This window comes from Chiloscyllium punctatum, chromosome 18 (genome assembly GCF_047496795.1).
Source record: "Chiloscyllium punctatum isolate Juve2018m chromosome 18, sChiPun1.3, whole genome shotgun sequence".
In the NCBI taxonomy this organism is placed as follows: domain Eukaryota; kingdom Metazoa; phylum Chordata; class Chondrichthyes; order Orectolobiformes; family Hemiscylliidae; genus Chiloscyllium; species Chiloscyllium punctatum.
The window spans coordinates 78,729,167-78,752,790 of record NC_092756.1 but is presented as its reverse complement, the minus strand read 5'-3'; the positions used below and the strand labels follow the sequence as shown (position 1 = coordinate 78,752,790).

The following is a 23,624-nucleotide window of genomic DNA, read 5'->3' as shown; positions in this document are numbered from 1 at the left end:
GTGAAGTTGATGAATTGCTCAACCTCCTTGTGGGAGCATGAGGTGGCGCCAATGCAGTTATCAATGTAGCTACCCCTTTGGTCTGGAGGAAGTGGGAGGATTCGAAGGAGAAATTGTTAAGGGTGAGGACCAGTTCGGCCAAACGAATGAGAGTGTCGGTGGAAGGGAACTGTTGGGGACATCGGGAGAGGAAGAAATGGAGGGCTTGGAGGCCCTAGTCATGGCGGATGGAGGTGTAGAGGGATTTGATATCCATGGTGAAGATGAAGCGTTGGGGGCCGGGGAAACGGAAATCTTGGAGGAGGTGGAGGGCTGCGCATTGTGAGGGTGAGAGGTTATGGAGTGGGGGAGGGCGGTAGACAGGTTGAGGCGGTTAATGTCCTGGCGGCAGTTGGAAATGAAGAGGTCAAAGGCAGGTAATAGGCCAGCATGGGTGCCCAGGTGGATGCAGTGTGTTGGAGGTGGGCGAAGGGGTCCTTGGAAGGTGGGTGGGAGTCCTGATTGTGAAAGTAAGCTTGGAGGCGGAGGAAGAAGTGTTCGACGTCACGGTGTGTATTAAATTCATTGATGCGTAGATGGAGGGGGATGAAGGCGAGTCCTTTGCTGAGGACTGATCGTTGGTCCTCAGTGAGGGGGAGGTCTGGAGGGATGGTGAAAACTCGGCAGGACTGGGAGCTGGGACCTGGTGTGGGTGTGGAGCTGGGAGTGGGGGCGGAGCCTGTAACTGAAGTGAGTGTGGTGGTGGGGGGAATGGGGGTGGTGTCATGAGGAGGTGTGGTGTTCCCCTCAGGGTTCTGGGGGGCGGAGATGGTGACAGTGGGATCTGTGGGGGGCATGTCAGTAGAGTGCAGGTGAGTGGCGGTGGGGGCAGAAGTGGTGACAAACATGGAAGTGGGGGGGATCGGAAGTCACTGAGCGTGTGACATCAGTGATGATGTGAGGGGTGGAAGTGATGTCACGTGTGGTGGTAAAAGGTTTGGGAAGCACTGCCTTAAAGGTATTAATGCCATTCACCAACTGTGGCAGTGAGCACACGTTTTTCCTGAATGCTATTATTTGTAACTGTCTTAATGGACTCCCTCCCTCCAAGTGGAAGCATCTTGACAGGAGATAACTCCAGTGAAGAGAATTTATAAGTATCAGGATGCTTGCTTTCTGCAGTCTCCAAGATATTGGCTGTTCTCAGGTCCAAGGAAGTATTCCTTCTTTGTTACCTTGTTGACCTGATAGCACTATGATATTGCACCATGTGCAGAATCACAGAGTTAAGTCACCAAACAGATGTTGAGACTCTCTAGAAAAGAGAAAGCTGACCTAATTGAGATCTTTAAAATTATTAAAGTGTTTGACAGGCGAAATGTACAGAAAGGGAATTACAGGAAGGGCTGGGGTAGCAGTGAGACGAGAACTAAGGGTTACAAATATAAGGAGAGTCACTAATAAATCCAACAGAAAATTCAGTAAAACATCACATTGTACAGGAAGTGGTAGGAATGTGGAACTTGGAATCACTAGGAGTAGTTGAGGTGAATAATCCTAGTAGATTTAAAGGGGAATCTGGATAAGTTCACGAAAGAGAAAGAAATAGGAGGATATTGCCATAAAATGAGACGATAAGGGGTAGGAAGAAGCTTGTATTTAGTACCAGAGTACTAGCATCCATCACTTCAGCCAAACAACTTGAATCTATCCTCTACATCCTTTGGCATCCTGGATCTACAAAATCACTTCCAGAATCCTCTAGGCCTCTGGTGAGTTGGTACCTATGGCACCATTCTTCCTGCATTTTGGTATTTTCACAATGTGGTCATGTCTCTCTCTAGCTGACTCTCTAAAAGGTGGGTGGTCGCAGTCCTTAAACTGGTGCAGGGTCAGATTGATTAATGCAGCATCTTCAGCAAGGTTGGTATCCATTTCCTGAAGTGGCAGAGGTGCCTCCACATTTTCAATGCCTAATATGATAGAGAGGGACATGAGTTAGCCTTCACTATGAAGGGTTTGGAGGAAAGAGGAATGCTCCTGAAAACAGTGATGGCATGTGGGGTGACATAAAAACAGCAGAAGCAGAAAATTAGGGGAAGTGTGTAAGCACCATTCTCAATGCCATCCAAAGTTCACAATTATGATTTTCTCTCCATCCATGCTAAGGAGAGCATAGGAGAGGCTAAGCAGACAAGCCCCTAATAAGCAATCATCTTCTACAAGAAGGCTGTGCATTAGTTATAGTCTTGGGAGGTGCTTAGTAAATGCTCCTGTTGCTCTCAAATAATTGGCATGTAGTGTATAAAGTGGAAGAGAGGACTGGAAAAAGAGGTTAGCAATATTAACAATCATAAATTGGAAGAAATTGAGTGGTGTAGTGTGCTCATGGTAGGAGAGTGCAGAGAAACAGTAGATGGGGAGTTAGCATTAGGACAGTGGTTGTAGAATCATAGAATCCTTACAGTATGGAAGCAGGCCATTCTGCCCATTGAGTCCACATTGACCCTCCAAAGAACATCCTACCCAGATCCATTCCCTTACCGTATCTCTTTAACCCTACATTCCCCATGGCTAATCCATGTAGCCTGCACATCTTTGGACACTATCAGCAATTTGGTATTGCCAATCCACCTAAACTGCACAGCTTTGGAGGAAACCAGAGCATCCGGAAGAAACCCATGCAGATATGGTGTGAATGTGCAAACTCCACACAGACAGTTGCCTGGGGGTGGAATCGACTCAAATGTAGGTGATTATGTGAGCAGAGATTAAGACAGCTAGATTAAGAAAGTCTTCCTCTGCAACCATTTCTCATAGGCAATGAAAATATTTCCTTCGATTTTCATGCTTTCGGATTGGGAAGAGTCCAAGGTTTTGGGGCTCCCTCTCTGCCCTTCCAGCTACTTTTGATTCCTGTTTGCAAAATGAACTCCTTCCTAATGTGGTGAGTGAAACACAATTCGCCATTGCATACAGGTGTGCCAATGGAAAGCGTGGGTAACGATAGTTACTGTCCTTAATTATTACATTACATTATATCTGGTTCCATTTGCAATGCAACTTCTCTTCCAAAGATCACAGAATGAGTGAGCAGAGAAGGAGGCCATTTGGCCCAATGTGCCTGTGCTGGCTCTTTGGCAGTGCTCTCTAATCAGTTTTCTGTTCTTTTTTGACAGACTATGATAACACTGAAGGCAATTATCAATACTATGCAATTGCTCCTCCTTGTTTATCTATTTACTTGTTAAATCTGCTGATGGCGATCTTGTGGCATAGTGGGTAGAGACAGAAGCTCGAAGTTCAAGCCCCATGCCAGGATGTGACTGCAGGAAGTACATTTGTAACATGGCAAAATACATTCAGGAGCAACCTTCAGTCCTTCAAGCACATGTCAATGGCAAGCAGTAAGAATGGGACAGATTCCTGGTCAGCTATGTGGTGGAAACAATGATAGACCATTGACCACCACTGTCCATGGTTCAAGATCACAAGGTGCATGTAACAGGCGCATATGAACAGAGCTATGCAGGACTCTGAGTGGTTCTGCAACACACTATCTGATGGGTATTTACAAACTAAGCTAATTCTAACCAAGTAATGTGACAAGGTGGCCTCAGTGAAAAGCAGCTTGCCTCCAAGATTGTGGGTCAAGCCCCATTCAGAAGCTGCACACACAGCCCTGAGATCCCCACGCACACGGCCCCAGTATCCCTGTGAATGCAGCCCCAAGAACCCGCGCATGGGTCCTGGGATGCCCGTGCACATGGCCCCGAGATTCCCACACATGCATGCGCACGCGCACACGCAGAGATCGAGATCTGTGCATATATTGTGATAAACTGTACACAATCTGTCAAACACCTACAGATGGTCTGATATACTTGTTACAGACTGACATATCTTGATTCAATTTATGCAATCTGAAATATCTACACAAGTTCAACAAGTCTCTCCATGATTTTACAAGCCTGTACAGTCTGACATACTTTAAACCTGTATACAACACAACATACCTTAATATACTGCACACAGTCTGACATACCATTACAATTTGGCATACCTGTATGCAGCCTGGATTAACTTGCATCAACCTGTACATAGCTCAACACACTTGTACATAACTCAATGCATCTGTACATAGATCGACTGACCTTGATTTACCTGAACAAAGCCTGACATAAGTGAATATAGTGCTACTGCAGTTCTGAATGAATTTTAAGCAAGGAAATTCAAGGTTTAAATAAAACAGGAATTGAGTTTCCTTGGTCTACTTTTTGCTCATTTTACAATAGCATTCTCTGAGCCCTGCAACTGGATATGTGCCACTAGAATGGGCATCAGTACATGCTGTGCAGAAAAATTAAAATCCATCACAAAGTGATAATACATTCCTGAAGAGCTGAATGATGCAACCAGGGACCTCTTATGAAGTTTATAATTGCAGCGTCATTATCTTGCATGTCTCAGTTTTTGGTCAACTGTCCTAATATTTCCTTCAATGGTTTATTGTCAAACTTTGTCTGTTCAATGATTCTGCGATATTAAGGGCACTAAATAAATGTAGCTTCTTGTTGATGCTAATGAACATTCTGAATTATCCACCAATGAGAACAGAGCTTAGCTCTTCCAGACTTCCAAGCCCACAACATACACACCAGCAAATAAGGAACAAGTACAAACACCATGGAGGAGCCTGGGCAGTGAAGGTATTTTGCAGGGCTTGGGGTTTGCAGGCTCCAAATCTCTCAGCCAATATTAAGTAACTGGTAAATGAGTCAGGGTCAACAGGAGGGCTAACTGAGTTGTGGATCTGAATCACAGTGCCTGAAAGGGTGATGGATACATGGCACATGTGATAAACTGTACACAATCTATCATAAATCTATCGATGGCCTGATATACCTGTTATAGACTGATATATCTTGATTCAGCTTACGCAATCTGATACATCTGCACAAGTTGTTGATCACCCTATGATCTATATGTCCTTGTATGGTATAATCTGCCTGTACTACACGCAAAACAAAATTTTTTACTGTACCAAGGTATATCTGATAACAATAAATCAAATCAAATAATGGATGCAATTTCAATAGAATTTTCAAAAGAGAACTGGATAAATATGGGTAAGTTTGCAGGACAATGGGGAATACATGGTCAGTGTGGGACTAACAGTAGAGATTTTTTTCAAGAGATAATATAAACACAATGGGCTGAACTGCCTACTTCATTGCTAATTATTCTACAATTTGATGATATTAAAGGATAAACATACCACAAATGCTGGGAATTAGTAAATAATTGATACATCAAACTGTTGACAGAAATTTGCTCTTCAAATTCTGAGCATCTTGATTCTTGTAGGATCTATTGCTCCTGAAACCATGTCCGTTTCTCTTTGTAAACTTGGCTAGAGGGGGAGCTAACCTCATTCAAGATCATCCCACAAATATGCTTCAATTCCCAACTTGAGAAGAAGATGGGTGTGATTATCTCCACTTGCCACAACTACCATGCTCTGCCTTTTACAATTCTGACTGAGGTGTCCTGAGGAGACCTCCCACACTCACCTAACCAACAGACAGAAGAGCCTGACCCCTTCTATCTGAACTGAACTGCAAGTCTCAGGGAACACAGGCTAGTATCTAACTCATTGCAATGTCCAAGTGACCCCTCCACTCTTTCCAAAAAACACCTTAAAGGTACTTGAGACTCTTTACTCAGAGCAAGAAATAATTTACATTGGAACGATGAGTCCAACTTTAAGGTAACAGGATTCTTAAGTCTCCTGCGATGTCTTGATCCACTCAACCAGACTGCATCCAGGTAGACTGATGTGTCGGACAATCTCACTGCTGAAACTGTATGGTCCTTCACGATCAAAATCCTCAGTGCCTTCATCCATTGATCCTGGCTGTGACCAGAATTTGTAGGCGCTGGCTTCCTTCAGTGTCCGCTCGGTAAATTCCAGACTCCCAGTCCGATGGAACTCTCTGTCAGCTCCCTTGTGTCTGTGCTGTCCTCTGTGGAGATCTACATGCTGCAATGGTTTTTTACTGTCTGTGTCCATCGCAATGCTTGTCCTGGAGTGATGGTGCTCACTGTCCTGGGGGTCCACCCAGTCCAGTTGATCAGAGCTCAGGGAGAGTTTTGAATCACAGTCTCTCTCCATTGGCCAGAAAACATCATCTTCATCTGTAATTTCTTTACACTCTGAAAAAAATTGCAGACACAAATCTAATTAAATCATCCTATATCTTCTGAAATTAAGAAGAATGAGAAGTGATGTCACTGTGCTTCTGAAGGGGCTTGATTGGGCAGACACTGAGAAGCTGCTTCTACTGCGAATCTAGAACAGGTGGGCACAGCCTCAGGGTAAGGAGAAGCAAGTAAAGATTGCAGATGCTGGAGATCAGAGTCCAGAGTGTGGTGCTGGAAAAGAACAGTAGGTCATCAAATTCCCCACAAAATTAAAATGTCTTCTTTATATCTATTCTATCAACCCTTTCATAATTTTAAAGGTTTCTATCAATTCTATGTTAATGAAGGGGTAACTGATTAAGTACTTCACTGGGTGGATGTGGAGGCAAATAATCAGTGGAGCTGGACTTTCCTGGTGTGACCAGAAACGCATATACCTGAAATCTGTCCAACCAACATTTTAACCTCTTGTATTTAACAACATCCTCCTTTTGGAAGTTTGAAATGTGCCCACATGATGCAAATGAGCAAATTATGCTAAACTTTCATAAAATATTAGTTAGATCTATATTGGAGCATTGTGTCCAATTTTAGGCACCTGACCTTGGAAGCTTGTCAAAGCCAAGGAGAGGATACAGGGAATATTTTACTAGAATGGTACCAGCAATGAGGGACTTGTGTTCTGTGGAGAAACTGAAGAAGGTGGGATTGATCTCCTTAGAGCAGAGAAGGTGTAGGAGAGATTTAATGCAGATGTTCAAAATATTGATGAATTTTAATAAAGGACTAATTGTTTCTGCTCACACATGAACACAGATTTAAAGTAAAGGGTAAAAGATCCTATGATTGAAGATGAAGAGAGTTTTAGACAGAACCTTATTCTGATTGGAATGTTCTTTCTGAATGGAGGCACATTCAACAAGAACTTTCAATAAGGAATTGGAATACATAAAAGAACAAAAATATGCCAAACTGTCGGGCAAATGCAGGGGCATGTAACTAATTGGGGAGCTCCTTTGAAGAAGCAGAACAGGTACAATAGGCCAAATGGGCTCATTCTGTGCTGTATCAATTTATGACTGCTAAGCTTAAGAGTGTCCTGTCAGAAGAATGCACCTCTATGACTTTGAATCCCAAAGTGCACACAATGATTCAGCTAGAGTTTAAGTATGTAGAGGGAGAAACAACTGAATTTGCATTTATATAGCATTTTTACAATCTCAGGATGGTCCAAAGTACCACCACCAATGAAGTACAATTTGGGGACTTAGCACTGTATAATGTAGCAAAGTTAAGTCACAATTTACACACATGGAATTCCCAGAAGTGGGACACATGACCAGGGTATTAAGCAAGGGTTGACAGGATAGATATATAGAAGACATTTTAATTTGGTGGAGAATTTGATGACCTGCTGTTCTTTTGTTGCTATATATTATGTATAATCAATAGCGAAGAGAAAAACAATTTGGCCTAATTAGTCTGTGCCAGCCATTATACTCTTCACAAGTCTTGCCTGATTCCAGCCACATATTTCAGCCTTTTAACATATATTTTCTCTTATTTAATTATCTAGTTTCCTTTTGAGCCTCCATCTCATGGCTTGTAGAATTGAGTTTCACATTCTAATCTTCAATAAATGTTACTCAGAGAGCCAGAAGAAATCCCTGGTTCTTCACAAGGAGCAAGGGGATGGTTTAGATCACCTGAGAGGACAGACAATAAGAAACCTTGGGTTTCCAATTAACAGAATGACAGAAACTTCATTAGAGTCAAATTAATCCTGCATCGATGGCTTCAGTTTCAGGAACGGAACTTGAAATTACACCTTATGACTGAGAAGAGCAGGCAAAGCTGACACCATTTCCCAAGACAGTTATTGCTCGTCCAAATGGGACAGTTCTATCCATCAAAACACTGTGTTGTTGGTTACTTGAAGATAACTGGGGGAGAAAAATCCCAATCAAGTTTCATCTCTGAAACAAGTTGACTGATCAATATTTAACTTTTAGCAACACTGGCCTACAAATGACTCCAGACCTGTAGCAATGTGGTTGATCATCTGAAAGGACCCAACTAACAGGTTTCTCCATAAACAAAGGGTGGGCCAGTCTTGTCAGCAATGCTCATATCCCACAAATAAAAACAGGCCTGAGTCCCACCAGTTTTCATCTGCTTTATTCAATGGAAGCTCACCTGGATGTTCCCTCTTCCTGTCATCAACTGGAGAACAGGCAGTGGAATTCACATGCTCTGCAACCGATTCTGATTTCTCATCTACCCCCACAATACTTGAAATCTCCAGGATCCAGCACAGAGGTGTGCCAGTGGGAGGTTGTCTGTACCGAGCGTACTGTAGTACATCTGTAATCCAACGGACCTCTCTCCAAATGTCATCCAATTGCTAAAATTGAAACAGATTTAATTTGTTTGTAAATATTGTATGAAATAGGGATGGAATGATGAAAAAGGGAGAGAAGGGATAGAGAAGGAAGGGATGGAAAGAGAGAGAGAGAGTGACGAAGAGGAAGGAAGGGATGAATAAAGAGAAAAATTGAGGGAGAGGAGGAGGGAGGAAGGCATAGGAGAGGCTGGGAGCAAGGGGAGGAAGAAGAAGGAATGAGAGAGGGGCTGAGAAGGGATGACATGGAGAGGTCATAAGAGACAGACAGATGGAATGAGGGGAGAGAGAGAAGGAAAGGTGGAGAGATGGCAGAAGGGAGTAAGAGGAAAGGAGAAAGAGGGAGGAAGGGAGGGAGGGATAAAGGGAAGATTGAGTGAATGAGGAAGGAATGATAAGGAAAGCAGGTCTCATCATTGTATAATGCCATGACTGTTTCAAGCGATGGTACATGCTGTTAAAGGTACCATTTACCTGAATAAGGTCTATAACTTGTCTGTGTTTCTCCTTTGCTTCAATTAATTCAGTGTTATCTATAGCTTCTCTCAAAGCTTGTTGTGACAGCAGCGAGTCAAGTTCCAATAAAATTGAAGCCTGGCAGTACTTTGTGAAGAGCTCCTGCTCGTAGGTCGAGAAATGCACTGTAATAACCAGTTGTTAGAGGTTAGATTTCTATAAATGAACAAGGAGTGAACAAATGGTTGATTAAAAATATCTGTGCCCTCTTGTTTTGGATGAATTCACCAGAGCTCTTGGTTTTATTGTGTATCATCATAAAATGATACAGCATAGGACAGTATTCAGGCAGATATGTGCAAAGCTGAGTACATGGATTTGACAGATTAGCCATGATTTAATTAAGTATTAGAACAGACTCAAGTGGCCAAAATACTGAATCCTGAAAGTTGCTATTTTACAACTCTGATTGTCTTAAGCATTTCAGTTAGATCACCTTTCTTAACCTTCTATATGTAAAGGAATACAAACTAATCAATGCAACCTTTGCTCATAATTTAACCCTTGTGGCTGGGTATCTCCCTGGTGAATCATGGCTGATCCTCTAAAGTGACACCACTTTCCCAATCCATCCCTTGTTTTCCTCAGTTCCCAAATGTCAATTGTTCTCTTGAATATTCTTATTGCCTGAACATCCACAGCAATCTGAAATGCAGAATTCCAAATTTTACAACCTTGAGTGAAGAAGTTTCTCTTCATCCCAAAATGGTTGACCCCTTATCCTGTGATTGTGGCTCTAGCTCTATATTCGCCAGGAACTAAATAAGGAGAGTAACAAATCTATTACTATGTTTGGAGTCTTTCTTCAATTTTTCTTTAGAAAATGCGGTCAGTGGTACTAATTTGATACATTTCCCTCCCAATTTCAAGCACCCCCGATCAGAGATTAGAAAGACTTATATAAATATAGGACCTTTCAAGACCGTAGGATGTTCCCAAAGCGCTTCACAGTTAATTTTTAATTTTGTACAGAAGTGACCTTTATGATTTACCCTGCTTATTTGCAGGATAAAACCCCTCATCTCCACATTAACAAATGTATCTCACTCCCCAGTTTGGGACAACATTCCCTACTGGGTCAGGGAATTTTACTATTTTCAGGCTACAAAGATACTATGGCTTGAAGAGGTGTATTTTGTCCTAGTTTTCTTTATGAAGAAAGGCTGAGACAGAGGTGACAGATCAAAGCCAATAAAATAAACAAATTGTGAAGTCTTGGGTTTTTAAAAAAAATTGGAACAATAAAAACACCCTGATTTGGTGGGGCCAAGTTCCCACAGAACCAGGATTTCTAGTTTTAGCTTTCAGTAGCAGCTACTGGGGTCTTGAAGCTGGATGTGGAGGTTCTTATTCCACTCTCTGCTACAGCTAAAAGCCAGGGTCCTTTTCCTGTTGCTTGAATTACATGTGAGACAATCTATTTGCCTTTGCCAAGGGTGTGTTTATGGGATGTTACCATATTGGAACAGTTAATTAGTAGCAGTTTATATATTAGTATTTTGATCGATTTACAGTTAAGCCAATTCTTTTCTTTATTTCATTTGTATTTTAACTGTAGTGTAAAAATAAACTATGTTTTGATTAAAAATAGAAGAGTTTGACCAATTGGATTGCATCAGGAACGCAACGTCTTACACTTACCTTTAAAATGAGAACAAATTAGGATCTAGGCTATCTTCTTAATACATTTTAAGGGGTTTTGTCTGGTCCATAACAAGACATAGGCAGAATTCTTGGACGGAATGTCCAACTTAGTGGTTTTTTTTGCGTAAGACCCATATGCACCATGAAATTGTCAAAAATCACCTCATCTAAAGTCTTCCTAGTTCTGAGAAAAAGTGAGAAGTGGAACTTACAGGTGAGGAAGACCTTGTGTTGATCCCAGTGCAATAATAATTGATGAGGAGAAAGTGAGTACTGCAGGTGCTGGAGATCAGTCACGAGTGTGGTGCTGGAAAAGCACAGCTGATCAGGCAGCATTCAAGGAGCAGCAGAATCAACATTTGGGGAATAAGCCCTTCATTCCTGAAACTTCCATTCTCCTGCTCCTTCTATGTTGTCTGACCTGTTGTGCTTTTCCAGCACCACACTCTCGACCCCAATATTAATTGATTTCAGCTTTATGTTAGAAAAGGGGGTAACAAAGTTATGGAACTAAGGTACATACATTGAGGATAAGCATGTTCTAACAGAATGTGGAACTGGCTTAAAAGGCTGAATGATCTGCTCCTGTTCCTATACTTCACATAGACGTAAATCAGTTCACAATGGCCTTACCCACCAAGCTCGAAGATTTGAAGTGGCAGGGTCAGAAACCCTGAGGGATGTCCATCCTGTCCTGGGGCTGAGCACACATCATCTGAGGGAGGCAGCAACAGGAGGAAGGAGACTTCATGTCCAAACTCCAACACTTCCTGAGTGTACAGACGAAAATCTGCAGCCTAAAAACAGAGAAAACTTTCAGGCTACAATTCGGCTCTGAAATCTTCATACCCAAATAAAATGAGTTGAATGAGAGTGACTCAGTAACCCAAACAGAAAACAGGAGGAGGAGACATTTGGCCCTTTAAGCCTTCTCTGCCATTCAAAATGATCATGGCTGACCATCCAAACCTGTTCCTGCTTTCTCCCATTATTCTTTGACCTCTTTAGCCCTAAGAACTATATCTAACTCCTTCTTGGAAACATTCAATGTTTTGGCCTCGACCACTTTCTGTGGTAGGGAATTTCATAGCCTCACCACTGTCTGGGTGAAAAAAACTCTCCTCATATCAGTCCTAACTGGCCTACCCTATATCCTCAAGTTATGACCTGTGGTTCTGGACTCTCTGGTCATCAGGAACATCCTTTCTTCAATTACCCTTTTGGAATTTGATAGGTACCCATGAGGTCCCCTCTTTATTCTTTTAACCTCCAGTGAGTAGAATCCTAACCAATTCAACTTCTCCTCATGTGTCGGTCTGTCATCCTAGGAATCAACCTTTGCTGCACTCACTCCAGAGGCAGAACATCCTTCCTCAGATGTGACGACTAAAACTGAACACAATACTCCAGGTGTGATCTCACCAAGGCCTTGTACAACTGCAGCAAAATATCCTTGCACCTGTACTCAAATCCTCTCATGATGAAGGCTAACATATCATTTACCTGCTGCACCTACATTCATAAATTCTAGTACATGAAAAAGTTCAAGGATATCCAGGTCTTGTTGCACCTCCACTTATTGTGATCTATCACCATTCAGATAATAAGCTGCCTTCCAGATTTTACTACCAAAGCGGATAACCTCTCACTTATCCATTTATACTTCATCTCCTATGCAAAAATGTCCACTCACTCAACTTGTCCAAATTATACTGAAGCATCTCTGAATCCTCCTCACAACTCAGTTTCCCACCCAGCTTGGTGTTGTCCGAAAACTTGGAGATATTGTATTTAGTTTGCTAAATCATGAATGTATGTTGTGAATAGTTTGGGTCCAAACATTGAGTGTTGTGGTGCTCCACTAGTCCCTGCCCTGCCACTTGGAAGGCCTGTTTATTCCTACTCTGTTTCCTGTCTGCCAAACAGTTCTCTATCCAAGTCAGTACATCACCCCCAGTTCCATGCACTTTAATTTAAATGCCAATCTATTATGTAGGCCCTTAATAAAGCCTTCTGAAAACCCAAGCAGATCATATTCACCAACTCCCCCTTATCAACTCTACTAGTTACATTCACAAAATTCCAGTAAATTTGTCAAGCATGATTTCCCTTTCATAAATCCATGCAGACTCTGTCCAATCCTGTTACCGTTTCCCAAGTGCTCTGCTATTAAATCTTTTAGAATGGACTCTAACATTTTCCCCACTGCTGACATAAGGCTAACCAGTCTATGATTCCCTGTTTTCTCTCTCTACCTCCTTTTTTCAACAGTGGAGGTATATTAGCCATTCTCTAATTCAGGAAAGATGACGACGAATCCATCCACTATTTCTACAGCCATTTCCTTAAGAATTCTGAGATGTGGATTATTGTGCACTGAGGAACTATGGACCTTCAATCTCATCAATTTCCTAACACCATTTATCTGCAAATTCTGATTTTTTTCAGTTCCTCCCTTTCACTACATCCTGTGTTCTCCAACATTTTTGTGACATTATCTGTGTCCCACTTTGTGAAGACGGAACCAAATATGTATTTAATTGGTCTGCCATCTCTTTGTTCCTCAATATAATTTCCCTGCTTCTGACTGTAAGGGACCTATAACTGTCATCACCAATCTTTTTTTCTTCGCATACCTGCAGATGCTTTTGAAATCAGTTTGTATGTATCCTGCAAGCTTACTCTTGTACTATATTTCTCCCTTCTTATTCAATCGCTTTGTCCTCCTCTGCCAAATAGGGATTGACCAGAAGCTCCTCTGGACTTGCAACACAAAATTTTGTCTACAAGAGCAGACCAAAAGCTGGGAATTCTGCAGTGAGTAATTTATCTCGATCCTCCCCAAAGGCTATCACCATTTACAAGGCATACGTGAGGAGTATAGTGGAATATTTCACACTTGCCGGGATAAGTACAGCTCTAACAACACTGAAGAAGCTTGACATGATCCAGTATAAAACAACCCAACCAACACATTAAACATTCCCTCTCTCCACCATTGATACTCAATAGTGGCAGTGTGTATCATCTATAATATGCACTGCAGCACTTATCAAGACTTCTTCAACAGTGTCTTCCAAACGCGCAGTCTCTACCATCTGGACATCAAGTGCATCGGTTGCACTGCGACACCACCAGTAGCACTTCCCCTCCAAGGCACATATCATCCTGACTAGGAAATATATCACAGCTCCTTCACCGCAACTGAGTCAAACACATGGAACTCCCTTCCTAACAGCACTGTGGGTGTACCATATGGACTGAAGACGTTCAAGAAAACACCTCATATATACCACTAGGACAAATGGAGTTGGGCAATAACTTGCTAAAAGTATTCTCAATTCATGACTATTTAAGCAATGCTTAATTTCAGAGAAGGATTCTCCCTCCTGTACCAATGTAACAACTCCATTGCCCACACCTGGTCACCACAGTGGATCAGGTGTCCAACCTGGTACCTGTGTGTACCATAACTGTCAGGTTGGCTGAGAAGGATCTCTCAGGTCTATCGTTAAAGAAATCTAAAAAATGAACCTGAAAAAAGAATATTCTGTAAACACAGAACGGGTTCATCAGCACTTGAAAGGAAGAGGAGGAGGCCATTCTGCCCCTTGAGTCTTTTCTGATCAATTACTTAGATCCCGGCTGTCTTAGACTCACAAGTCTTTAAAACCTGCTTTGTAAAGTTCAAAACTTTGTGCCACTTCTTTATCTTAAGGAAGCATTAAGGTTGTCCCCCTTCTTTTAGAGATGGGAACAGACCTACTGTGTATTTCTAATCAAAAAGAACAATTTTGGAATTAGTTTTTCCACCCAGTGCTTACTGCTCTTCTATTGTCTGCACAGCTAAAGGTTATTGCTTCAATCTGAAAATTGTACACAGTGGGGATTACCTGACCAAGGGCCATGTCCAGATGCTGGAGGAGGTTTTTCACAGCTGTACGTAGCCCGTCTAGAAAAGTACACAGTGAGCTCCCTGTGTTTTCCTCTGTGGCAACAGAATCAGTCAGGGATGATACACTTCGTAACCATTCCCACTCCTGCCTGCAACCAACAAAATGAGATAAGGTTTCTCACTGGAGCCTGGACTGAGATGGACTGTTCATTGTCTGGCACTCTGAAGACAGGCTGGTATGTCGAATGTAACTTAATGAATCGGACATGGCAGCATTCTTGAATGGCACTTTTGGACTTGATTGAAATTGTTGTGTAAATGTTTGATACACCACAGCCTATTGCTGTTTATGAGCCTGTTTACTTTATGCCTCTCCAGGCACAATACTTGTGATGCTTCTTCACACACTGGACTGCCAGTCTGATTTGAAATGCTTTGGAAAGAGATGCAGGGAAATCAGAGGGTTTCCTAAAAGGCAATATGTCAGTGAATTTGGTTGTGTTTTTATGTATAGGCCAGAAAAGGTGAATAAAGAGGAATGCTGTAGGCAATACCCACTATGATGATATCATATTGACTTTTGGGCAGCACAAGTTAGGATCTTGCAGGCTAAAACCTAATAGTTGGCTTTCCTCAAGATCTCTGTAACAAGTGTTCATTATATCAGTGTAACCTGTAACTAACTGCTGACATGCAATAAACTACATATTGTTAACTACAGAACAGTCTTCCAACTAGACTAGGCAGTGGTTACCCTCTAACATATTAGGATGAGCAGGCCCTGTAGTTTTCTGCTTTGAAGAGGATAGTGGCAGTATCTTCGCCATTAGCAGCAGCTTGTACAGTGTACAGAGATGGCATGTTTGTTACAACAGTGGGAGGACGAAGATTAGCTGGGGATGACAGACTGTGAGCTGGGCTGACCGATACAGATATATTACTTTATGACAGCATTAAACAATGCTAAAAGAAGTGTCTGTGAAAGTTCAACCAGTGAGTTAACAGATATTTACAAAAAGATCACTTGGGATCTTTAGTCTTTATGTGGATGTGGCCATAGCTAGCAAGGCCAGGATTTATGGCTCATTCCTAATCAACCCCCAAATTGAGTGGCTTGTTCATCCATTTCAGAGGGTAGTTAAGAGCCAAGTATAATGACTTAGGTCTGGAGTCACAAATAGGCTAGACCAGGTAAGGACATTATTGAACCAGAGGAACTTGTACAATAATTGGTAATAGTTGTCATGGATACCATTACTGAGATCACCTTTGAATTTCAGAACTGCTAGTTGAACTTTAAATTGTACCTGCTTTCATAGTGAGAATTTGAACCCGTATTCCCCTGGACATTAACCTAGGTAATTCCCACGATGTCACTGTCTCTTCACAATATGAATTGATACTATTCGCAATCCAAACAAGACTAGGGGAAGTCACTAGGTCCATCTTGGCTCATTTGTCTAAAGTGACACAAATATCCCCAAGTGTCCCTTAAATTAATCCAAAGAATTTTTTTTCATCACTATATGTATGACTCTTTTCCACATGTTGGTCATTCTGAATGAAGATCTTCCTCATGTCAACCCTTCCTTTTACTGAGTTGAAACTATGGCTCCTGTCTTATTCTTGCAATTTAACTTAGAGTAATCTTACAGTTCCCCAATCTCCCAGGTGCTTACATTACAGACCAAAAAACCTTCAGTTTCACATCGAATGAATACTAAGAGCTGTTCCCATCTAGAAGCAGAAATCCATCAGCCAGAAAGTGCCCAAGTTACTGAGGCAATTTTGCTGTGGCTGGTTGTAGTCTTGGAGGTAATGTCACATGACCCTCCTGTCTGCTAACCACACTGTCACTGTGCACTCCCAAAATTGGTTATTTATCCATCCAGAGAACACCATGCCCCTCAGACCAATCCCAAAGAGGTATCACACTCCATTAGCCGATTAATGGATTCTGGTTGCAGGGAGGGCTATCCAGGAGATCCTCTTCAGTTCCTGAAGCTTCCAGATCGGTTGGTAACCTTAGGCTGGAATCTTGGGTAGGAATCACCATTTGGACAATAGACACAAGCTTGCAAAGAAAGGAGTGAGGGCCATTGGATGAGAGAGGTAACTGAGGTGGGAGCATGAGGATCTGATATGTCTTGGGATAAAAGCTTATGCAGAACAAAATTAGAAAAAGAGACAGTGAGTTTGAAGAGCTTGAGAATAAAAAAAGGAACATTCTGATTATTTCTATTACCGGGATACGTTCTTGTTGTCCCGTATCTTGGTGTGACAGAGTACGTTGGGCACCCTGTATGGAACGAGGACTTTAATCTGATCCACAGAGCTGCAGAGCTTTAGATAACCGAGATAGAGACCTGGAGGTAAGGCCTGGTTGACTCTCAGGTGATAATCCAGTTTGTCCTGGAGAAGAACAAAAAATAAAAGTGTCAAAGTGGGTCAACTTTTCTTGTTAACAAATAAGAGATCCTTTCACCCTATCCACTCCAACAAACTGGATTTAAAGGTGGAGCAACGGTGATGGTTTTGAAAGGTAAGAGGCAAGCTTTGGGAGACAAGACAATGGATTAGCATAAGCCCCAGGATAGGACATTGGATGGTCAGTAGTTTAATGAGAAGGAGCTCAAAGGGGCAGAATGTACTTCTCACAGCCAGGGCAAGCTCAGAAGATGTTTAAAGGGAAATGAGAGAGAGAGAGAGAGAGACAGAGAAGGAGACCCAGTATCAGGGCTAGCACAGAGGAGCCTTAGATAGGTTAGGATCCAGTGAGACAGGGATAGGTTAGGCGACAACAGAGAGGAGAGACAATAGTGTACTGGTGTACACTAGTGTATTGGTGATCTAATAGATTAGATCCCCTACAGTGCGGAAACAGGCCCTTTGGCCCAACCAGTCCACACCCACCCTCCGAAGAGTAACCCACCCAGACCCATTTCCCTTTGACTAATGCACCTAGCACTATGGACAATTTAGCATGGCCAATTCACATAACCTGCACATCTTTGGACTGTGGGAGGAAACCGGAGCACTCGGAGGAAACCCACGCAGACACAGTGAGAATGTGCAAACTCCACACAGGCAGTTGCCCAAGGCTGGAATCCATGTCACTGGATTTGTAATCCAGCAACCCAGGCTAATGCTCTGAGGATACAGATTCAAATCACACCACAGCAGCTGCAGGAATTTGAAGTCACTTAGTAAAATGTGGAACATAAAGCTAGTCTCAGTGATGGAGACCACAAAATACCACTGATTGTTACTAAAACCAATCTGATTCACTACAGCCCTTTAGAGAAGGAAATTTACTACTCTTATCTGGTCTGTCCTACATTTTACTTCAGACCAACAGAAATGTGGTTGACTCTTAGCTACCCTCTGAAATGGACTAGCAAGGCACTCAGTTCAAGGGCACTTAGGGATGGGCAACAGATGTGGCCTTGTCAGTGGGACCCACATCTCACGGGAAAATAAGGAACTCAATTTTCATAGTGAAGAAGTCTGTGAGGGGCTCACATTTATAAATTAAGATAGGTTTACTGGGAATGGCCAATAAAAGCAGTTTCATGTCAGCTGTCCTGGGGTGAGATCGAGTCTGCAATGGAGTGAATTATATCAGATCAATGGCAGCAGATTGGTTGAATTATTAGTTATTGATTCAGGATTAGAGGAGATGGGAGGGAGAGACGATTTCCTCTGAGATCTGTACAATAAAACTGCAAATCCTTTAATATAGAACAAACATTCCTGAAAAGGGGTTAATGTCTGCTGGGGGGGCAGAGTGACTAGCGCACATAAAACAGTTATATAACCACTTGTTGCTCCACTAGCTTTAGCCTACAGAAATTAATCAATGTTGTTCAGAGTCAGAGCAAAGTTGAACGTTTGTACATTTTTACAATTCAAGTCCATGCTGAAACAGGTCTGGGAAATGAGGGGTTAAGTGAAAAGATAATACGGATTATAAAGCAAAAGCAATGAAGAATAGAACAAAACTGTGCACAACATTTACTCATCCTAACACCCTTTTAAAAGATAATATTACCTTCAAAGTCATGAAGAGCATGTCCAGGGCAGTGAAGCTCTCAAAAGCAGAGACAGATTTCCGATAGTTATGAAGCTTTGAAAGTGCAGTCCACCGGACATTCTCCAGCACCTGAGATGGCCGCAGCTCCTTGATGGTTAGGATCAAAACATTCCCAAGTTTGTCCTTGATTGGTTCAAAATGCACTTGGCCCAGGTCCTGTGTTCCCAATGCACTCTGGAGAACAGGATTGTACAACTTAAACTCCCCTCCAACATGAACACAGGAATTAGAAGTAGACCATTCAGCCTCTCAAACCTGCTCAGCCATACAATAAAATCATGGTTAATTTGATTACTCCACAATCCTATCTATTCCTATTAACTTTTCATCTCTTTGTTTCTCAAGGATCTACTGGCCTAAGCCTTAAAATATTTCAAGACTCTACCACCATTACCTTTTGAGAATGTATGACCTTCTGTGAGTAAATACATTCCTCTTCCCTGTCTTAAATGGGTGATCTCTTATATTGAAACTGTGAACCCTTGTTCTAGATTCTCCTACAAGTGGTCACATCCTTTTCATATCCACCTTCAGGTTCAAACACCTCTTACTTTCCTAAACTCTAGTGGATAAAAGCCTAGCCTGTCACACCTTTCCTTACTAAGACAATGCACTCATTCCTAATATTAGTCAGATAAACCTTCTCTGAACAGCTTCTAATGCATTTAATCCTGTCTTAAATAAAGTAACCAATACTATACACAGTATTCCAAGGTGCAATCTTATCAACCCAATATAAAATACAACCTCTCTATCTTTGCATTCAATTCCCCTCACAATAAGTAATAACATCTAAACCGTTTCCAAATATTTGTTCCTTCACACTAAGGTTTTGAGATTAAAACAGTAAAACTTCCTAGATTCGCCTGCATCTCAGAGCTCAGTAATCTTCTACCATTCAGATAATATGCTTTTGCTAATTCTTCATGCTAAAATTGACAATTTTACATTTTGCCACAGTAAACTCATTTATCATATTGTTCACTGGCTGTCTAAATCCCTCTGTAGTGTCCTCATGTGCTCTTAACAACCTACTTTCCTTTAAAAATCTTCATGTTATCAGCAAATTTGGCAACCAAAACATCAGTCCCTGCTGCTGAGATGAACTACCTGGCTCACAGACAACGGCTGAGAACAAGAACTCCATAACTTAGAATCAACACACAAACCCATCTCCCATCCTTGAAGGCTTGTGGTGATGTGGAGTGTCACAGCTCCCTGGGAGTGTCTGGGTCGCTATGGTAATATGCCAGATATGGATAGCGATGACAGAGGTGCCAATTCCCTTCCAGTGTCTGGTTGACCATAGATTGCTCCCTCTCTTACCACCTGCCATGGGGGTGTTTGGAAGGAATTGCCAGCTAACATTCAATTTGTCTGGCCATTATAAATACACTTCTGTGGTCAACAAGTTCCGAAGTGGGTCTTGAACCTGGAGCTTCTGGTTCACAGGCAGAGTGCCACCCACTGCACCACAGGAGTGGCAGCCAGGTATGCATACAGGACTCAAACTGGAAGCACAGTAGATCATTAGGACGCTCAAAGGAAGCCACTAGGGGTTGGTAATAAGATAAAAACAATAACTGCAGATGCTGGAAACCAAATACTGGATTAGTGGTGCTGGAAGAGCACAGCAGTTCAGGCAGCATCCAACGAGCAGCGAAATCGACGTTTCGGGCTTTTGCCCGAAACGTCGATTTCGCTGCTCGTTGGATGCTGCCTGAACTGCTGTGCTCTTCCAGCACCACTAATCCAGTAGTTGGTAATAAGATGGCAGTTTGAGTGAACATGATGGTAAAACAAATTCAATTACTAACATGCGTATTACATTTTGGTTTATATTTTGAATGAGGAAGATTGGGAGATATGGAAAAGCAGAGGGGTTTGAAGTTAAACAGAAGTTAAATGCGGCACATCAAGCTAATAAAGCCATGAAAAAGAAAATTAAAAATCACACAACACCAGGTTATAGTCCAACAGGTTTATTTGGAAGCACTAACTTTTGGAGCGCTGCTCCTTCATCAGGTGGTTGTGGAGTATAAGATCGTAAGACACAGAAATTAGAGCAAAAGTTTACAGTGTGATACAACAGAAGTTGTATGTTGAAGAAGACCTGGATTGTTTGTTGAGTCTCTCATCTTTTGGAATGACTATGTTGGTTTCAATCCTTTCGTATGTAAATCCCAGAACTTTTTTTAAAGTTACATTCTCAAGTGAGATTTAACAATGGGTGCCTTGTCAGCTCAGATAATGCACCGGAGGCGCGAGGTGGCCTGTGTGAAGCTGTCTGTGCCCCAATGTTAAGACTGATTCTATTTCTGAAAAAGGGATTTATAGAACCTTACATGGATTCATGCAGTTTTTGAGTAAAATTACATGCAATTCTGCAAGTACAAATTCACCCCACAAACTTGTGTGTGTGAGTGTGCGCGCGCAGGGGGAATGTCTGTGAGAGAGTGTGTGTATCCGTGAGTGTTGGTGTAAAGGGGTATAAGTCTGTGAGAGGCTTCATGTGTGGGTGTCAGTGTAGGGGGTGTGTATGTGTGAGCGTACGAGACAGCTTGTGTATGAGAGTTTGCGTGAGTTTATGGGTCTGTAGGAGTGTGTGCGCGTGTGCACGCACGCATGTGTAAGTGTGTTAGAGAGTGTGGTGCAGTGGTCACCTGTAGTGTGACATGAATCCAAGGTCCCGGTTGAGGCCATCCCCATGCTTATCGAACTTGGCTATCAGCCTCTGCTCGGCCAGTTTGTGTTGTTGCCTGTCCCGAAGTCCGCCTTGGAGGGTGGTCACCTGAAGGTCCGAGGTCAACTGTCCCGGACTGCTGAAGTGTTCTCCGTCTGGGAGGGAACACTCCCATGTAGTGATTGTTGTGTGGTGTTCACTCATCCCTTGCCGTAGCCTCTGCTCAGCCTCGCCAAGGTACCATGCCTCAGCACTTCCTTGCCTGCAGCGTATGAGATAATGTTGGCTGAGTCACATGAGTACCTGCCATGTACATAGTGGGTGGTGTCCCCATGTGTAATAGTGGTATCCGTGTCGACACTCAAACACATCTTGCAGCATCTACCATGACAAGGTTGTATGGTGTTGTCCTGAAAGACGGGCAGGTGGCTGTGAACAATGATCTGTTTGAAGTATGGTGGCTGTTTAAAGGCGAGAAGTAGAGGCGTGGTGAAGGTCTTGGCGAGGTGCTCATCCTCACTGATGTGTTGCAGGCTGTGAAGAACATGGCATAGTTTTTCTGCTCCTGGGATGTCCTGGATCTTCGGGTGACCATCCTCCAAGGCGGACTTCGGGACAGGCAACAACTCAAAATGACCGAGCACAGCCTGATAGCCAGGTTCAGTACCCATGGGATGGTCTCAACTGGGAACTTGGGTTCATGTCACACTACAGGTGACCCCACTGCACTAACACTCTCTCACACATATGCACATAAGAATGCATGCACAGACACACTCCTACAGACCCATAAACTCATGCAAACCCTCTCTCATACGCTCACATATATACACCCCCCACACTCACAACCACACACGCACCCACTCACAGACTTATACCCCTTTACACTCACACAGATACACACACTCTCTCACAGACACTCACTCTACCCTCCCCACAACCCAACATATAAATTTGTGGGGTGAATTTGCACATGCAGAATTGAATGTCATTTTGTTCAAAAATTGCATGAATCCATGTAAGATTCTGTAAATCCCTTTTTTAGGCATAGAATCAGACTGAATATTGGGACACAGACAGACAGGAGAAAGTGAGGACTGCAGATGCTGGAGATCAGAGCTGAAAATGTGTTGCTGGAAAAGCACAGCAGGTCAAGCAGCATCCAAGGAGCAGGAGAATCGACGTTTCGGGCATGAGCCCTTCTTCTCATGCCCGAAATGTCGATTCTCCTGCTCCTTGGATGCTGCCTGACCTGCTGTGCTTTTCCAGCAACACATTTTCAACACAGACAGACAGTCTCACACAGGGCACCTCATATCTCCAATACATTATCTGGGCTGACATGGCACCTATTGTTAAAGTTCACTTGAGAATGTAACTTTAAAATAGATTCTGGGATTTACATATGAAAGAACTGAAACCAACATGGTCATTCTAAAAGATGAGAGACTTAACAAACAATCCAGGTCTTTTTCAACATACAACTTCTGTTGCATCACACTGTAAACATTTGCTATGAATTCTGTGTCTTATGATCTCATACTCCACAACCACCTAATGAAGGAGCAGTACTCTGAAAGCTAGTGCTTCCAAATAAACCTGTTGGACTATAACCTGGTGTTGTGCGATTTTTAACTTTGTACACCCCAGTCTAACAGCGGCATCTCCAAATCATGAAAACGAAAATGGAACATTGAGTAAGAGGTCCAGAATTAGGGAATGTCGAAATAAGATCAAATGTAAGTTATTAGATTAGATTACTCAGTGTGGAACAGGTCCTTCAGCCCAACAAGTCCACACCGACCCGCCACCCACTCATACATTTACCCCTTCACCTAACACTACAGGCAATTTAGCAAGGCCAATTCACCTAACCTGCACTTCTTTGGACTGTGGGAGGAAACCAGAGCACCCGGAAGAAACCCACGCAGACACGGGGAGAATGTACAAACTCCACACAGTCAGTCGCCTGAAGTGGTGAATTGAACCTAGGTCTCTGGCACTGTGAGGCAGCAATGCCACCGTGCCGCCCCAGATAAGTAATAAGAGAAATATGTTTACACTAGGATTGTAGTAAGTTACCTTGATGTTGGAGTTTAATGTAACAGGATACCGATACTGCAGGTTCAATCCTGCACTGGTTATGGGGGTTCGATGGCAACTTCTTTGTTTTGCCCTATGCCTGATGTGAGCAATGCTGTGTAACCAA

General features: G+C 42.6%; 1 protein-coding gene across 1 annotated transcript in view; it reads right to left on the bottom strand.

The window, feature by feature from the left end:
* Positions 1-3,879: 3,879 nt before the first annotated feature.
* The window catches only part of LOC140489216 (ankyrin repeat and fibronectin type-III domain-containing protein 1-like), a 164,433-nt gene continuing 144,688 nt past the window's right edge, over positions 3,880-23,624 (bottom strand). The window contains exons 14-20 of the mRNA XM_072588518.1: positions 18,691-18,906; positions 16,885-17,051; positions 14,638-14,788; positions 11,382-11,541; positions 9,059-9,225; positions 8,380-8,587; positions 3,880-6,195 (exon numbers count right to left, since the gene is read on the bottom strand). Coding sequence (XP_072444619.1) covers positions 5,762-6,195; positions 8,380-8,587; positions 9,059-9,225; positions 11,382-11,541; positions 14,638-14,788; positions 16,885-17,051; positions 18,691-18,906 — 1,503 coding nt within the window. The 3' untranslated portion in view covers positions 3,880-5,761. The remainder of the gene's footprint in view (positions 6,196-8,379; positions 8,588-9,058; positions 9,226-11,381; positions 11,542-14,637; positions 14,789-16,884; positions 17,052-18,690; positions 18,907-23,624) is intronic.